This window comes from Sinocyclocheilus rhinocerous, unplaced genomic scaffold, assembly GCF_001515625.1.
Source record: "Sinocyclocheilus rhinocerous isolate Xijiao unplaced genomic scaffold, SAMN03320098_v1.1 scaffold200, whole genome shotgun sequence".
Lineage (NCBI taxonomy): Eukaryota > Metazoa > Chordata > Actinopteri > Cypriniformes > Cyprinidae > Sinocyclocheilus > Sinocyclocheilus rhinocerous.
Window position 1 is genome coordinate 821,993 of NW_015641014.1, and position 3,018 is coordinate 825,010.

The following is a 3,018-nucleotide window of genomic DNA, read 5'->3' on the forward strand; positions in this document are numbered from 1 at the left end:
TATATATATAAAATCAAATTTTTTTCAATTTTGAATGCAGTATAGGTTTGCATTTGATAAGATGTTTTTAAAAAAAAAAAAATTAATACTTTTATTCAAGCAAGGATGCAAAAGTGACAAAGACGTTTACATAGTTAGAAAGGATTTTTATTTCAAATAAATGCTTTCTTTTATGGCAAGAATCCAGAAAAAATATTTCACAGTTTTCACAAAAATAATGAGCAGCAGAACGGCTTTCAATATTAATAATAAGACATGTTTCTTGAAGGATCATCTGACACTGAAGACTGGAGTAATGGCTGCTGAAAATTCAGCTTGGCATCACATGAATTATTTACATATTAAAATATCATTTTAAATCATCATAAATTGTAATAATATTTCACAATATTATAGTTTTTGATTAAACATATACAGTCTTGGTGAGCATAAAATACTTTTTATTATATAACAATATATATCTTTTTTTTTCTTTCTTTACTTTTTTGTGATTTGGAGTAATGTGTTATTTTTCTATTTTATTGTTATGTAATTTTATTGTTATGTTTTTTACCATGTTGTAGCGCCTTGAGTGTAAGAAAGGCGCACTACAAATAACATTTATTATTATTATTATTATACAATATATAAAAATAACAATTATTGTAATTTCAATTATACTATAGAATATGTTGTATAATATCTAGTAATGTTTTTTAAGTTATATATACATATATTGCATATTATAATGATAAACAATATCTATAAACCAATTAATATTTATTAGAATTAATATTTCATACACATATATAATTAATACTAATATGATTTTTAACATTTATTAAAACCTGCTTTTAATCCAAATGAAATCATCAAGACAGAGATTGGCTCATGTATGGTGACTTACGGGGTTGCTCTCCAAAGATGACCTGCTGCAGCTCTGAAAGCTCAGGGGGTCCGTGTGAGAAAGGTGCAGAGTTGATCATTGAGGCCCAAGAAGGGATCCAGCCCAAGCCAACATACGGATCAACCTGCAAGAAACCATCCATTTTTGTTTGAGTATGATCACAGCACCATCATTCAGTGCTCCAAATAAAGCAAAAACCCAAACTGACCATGTGGTTGTTTCTGCTTGGCGATCTGCTCTGTAGCCTCTGCTGCTCCATTCGCTCCTCCATATCAAACTGTTCCTGCAAACACCAGAACAACAGAGTTAGTCACTTCTCTATTGTTTCAGGGGAAGGATCAGGAGAGCGAAGCTTCGTACCTGAAGGCTTTTGGCATACGCTTCATCCTCAGCCATCTGAACGGAGCGAACCATGCTCTCCACCGCGACATCATCAGCATCCTCCTCTATGATGACAATATCTTCTGGTATCGGACATACAAGTGAACTTGCTGGTTCTTGCATTCTCTTTGCTATAAAAAAAAAATTATTATAGAAAAGACATTGAGCAATACCCTCCTGACATTTAAAGACAGAGTTCATGCAAAAATGAAATTTGCTGAAAATGTACTCACTCTCAGGCCATCCAAGATGCAGATGAGCTTGTTTCTTCATCAGAACAGATTTGGAAAAATTTTAATCGATAAAGGAGTCGTATCTTAGCCAGAAATGACAGTTTAAAGTTAAAACCTAAAGTGAAAACCGACGGTTTGAAATTAAAACCTTAATGATGAATTTGTTTGTTACAAATACACAGCTTTTCACTTCACAAGATGTTAACTTATGGACTGGAGATGTGTGGATTACTTGTGATGTTTTTAATCAGCTGTTTGGACTCTCATTCTGACGGCACCCATTCACTGCAGAGGATCCACTGGTGAGCAAGTTATATAATGCTACATTTCTCCAAATCTGTTCAGATGAACAAATAAACTCATCTAGATCTTGGCTGGTCTGAGGGTGAGGACATTTTCATTAACTATTTCTATAAATGCGTGGATCCTGTTTATCCATACCTGCATCCAGCAGTGAAGCTTCATGCTCTATTGCGTGTAAAGAAGAGTGTGCTGATGTACTTTTAGAGGCTTTAGATTTGGTCTTTTTGGACCTCTGTTCCCTTCCATTGCTGGTGTTTAGTGTCTTTTGCTTAGAGGGGTGACCCATTACTAGCAGCTCATTTAAATATGCCGGATCACTAGTTTGATCCAGTGCAGACGTGGAAGACCCAGCTGAGGACGAGGGTTTGGAAGATGCAGAAACATGAGAAGCAGAGGAGGTTGTTGGACGCGGTGACTCCAACCATGTAAAATCAGAGGGTAAAAGAGACGAGGCCATTACAAATCCGTTTGCTCCTGGTGTAACGGAAGAGTGTCCACGCAGCGTGCTTGCACTCGAGTCCTCCAGCCTGCGCCGCTTCATCGTTCTCTGGGAGCTTGGAGTGGTGCTAAGGTAACCTGGAATGTGTTCATGTCTTTCCCATTTTCTTCCATCTGAACAGGATGATGTTGCCTAAACCAAGCATAAAAACATTTATGAATACAATTCCAAGAAAATTTAATATTTTCTAAAATCGGCATACTACGGAGTGTAGTTAGCATACTGTTTACTAATTTTTTTTAAATAGTATACTGCAGTATTATGTACTACTAATTACATACATTCAGATTGCAGTTATTACACTGTTTACATATTAAATTACATGAGTAATTAAGAATAAAATAACCAAAAAGATTGGCTATTTTGCATTTTTATATAATGAATTGTTATTTTGCATTTTTAATTGTAAAATGTTATTTCATTCATAAACAAACAGTTAATTGTGTTTTAAATTAAACATAAAATGATTATTTTGCATCTTTAATTGTAAAATTATTTTGCTAAATGTTATAAATAGTTATTTTGTATTTTACATAACATATCAATTTGTTATTTTGCATGAATTGTAATTTGTTTTCAATTTGATAAATAAAGGATATTTTGCATTTTTATATAATACATGAAATGATCATTTTGCATTTTTTAATTGTAAAATAATTGTGCTAAATGGTAAGTGGTTTATATAGGCCTATATATATATATATATATATATATAT

The 3,018-nt window shown here is 32.9% G+C and overlaps 1 protein-coding gene across 2 annotated transcripts in view; it reads right to left on the minus strand.

Moving 5' to 3' along the window:
- LOC107753552 (E3 ubiquitin-protein ligase RLIM) overlaps positions 1-3,018 on the minus strand; it is a 6,555-nt gene that overhangs the window by 1,030 nt on the left and 2,507 nt on the right. For both annotated transcript variants that reach the window (XM_016569718.1, XM_016569717.1), the window contains 4 exons: positions 1,942-2,434; positions 1,247-1,398; positions 1,095-1,169; positions 887-1,010 (listed from right to left, as the gene is read on the minus strand). In XM_016569718.1, the coding sequence (XP_016425204.1) occupies positions 887-1,010; positions 1,095-1,169; positions 1,247-1,398; positions 1,942-2,434 (844 nt within the window). The remainder of the gene's footprint in view (positions 1-886; positions 1,011-1,094; positions 1,170-1,246; positions 1,399-1,941; positions 2,435-3,018) is intronic.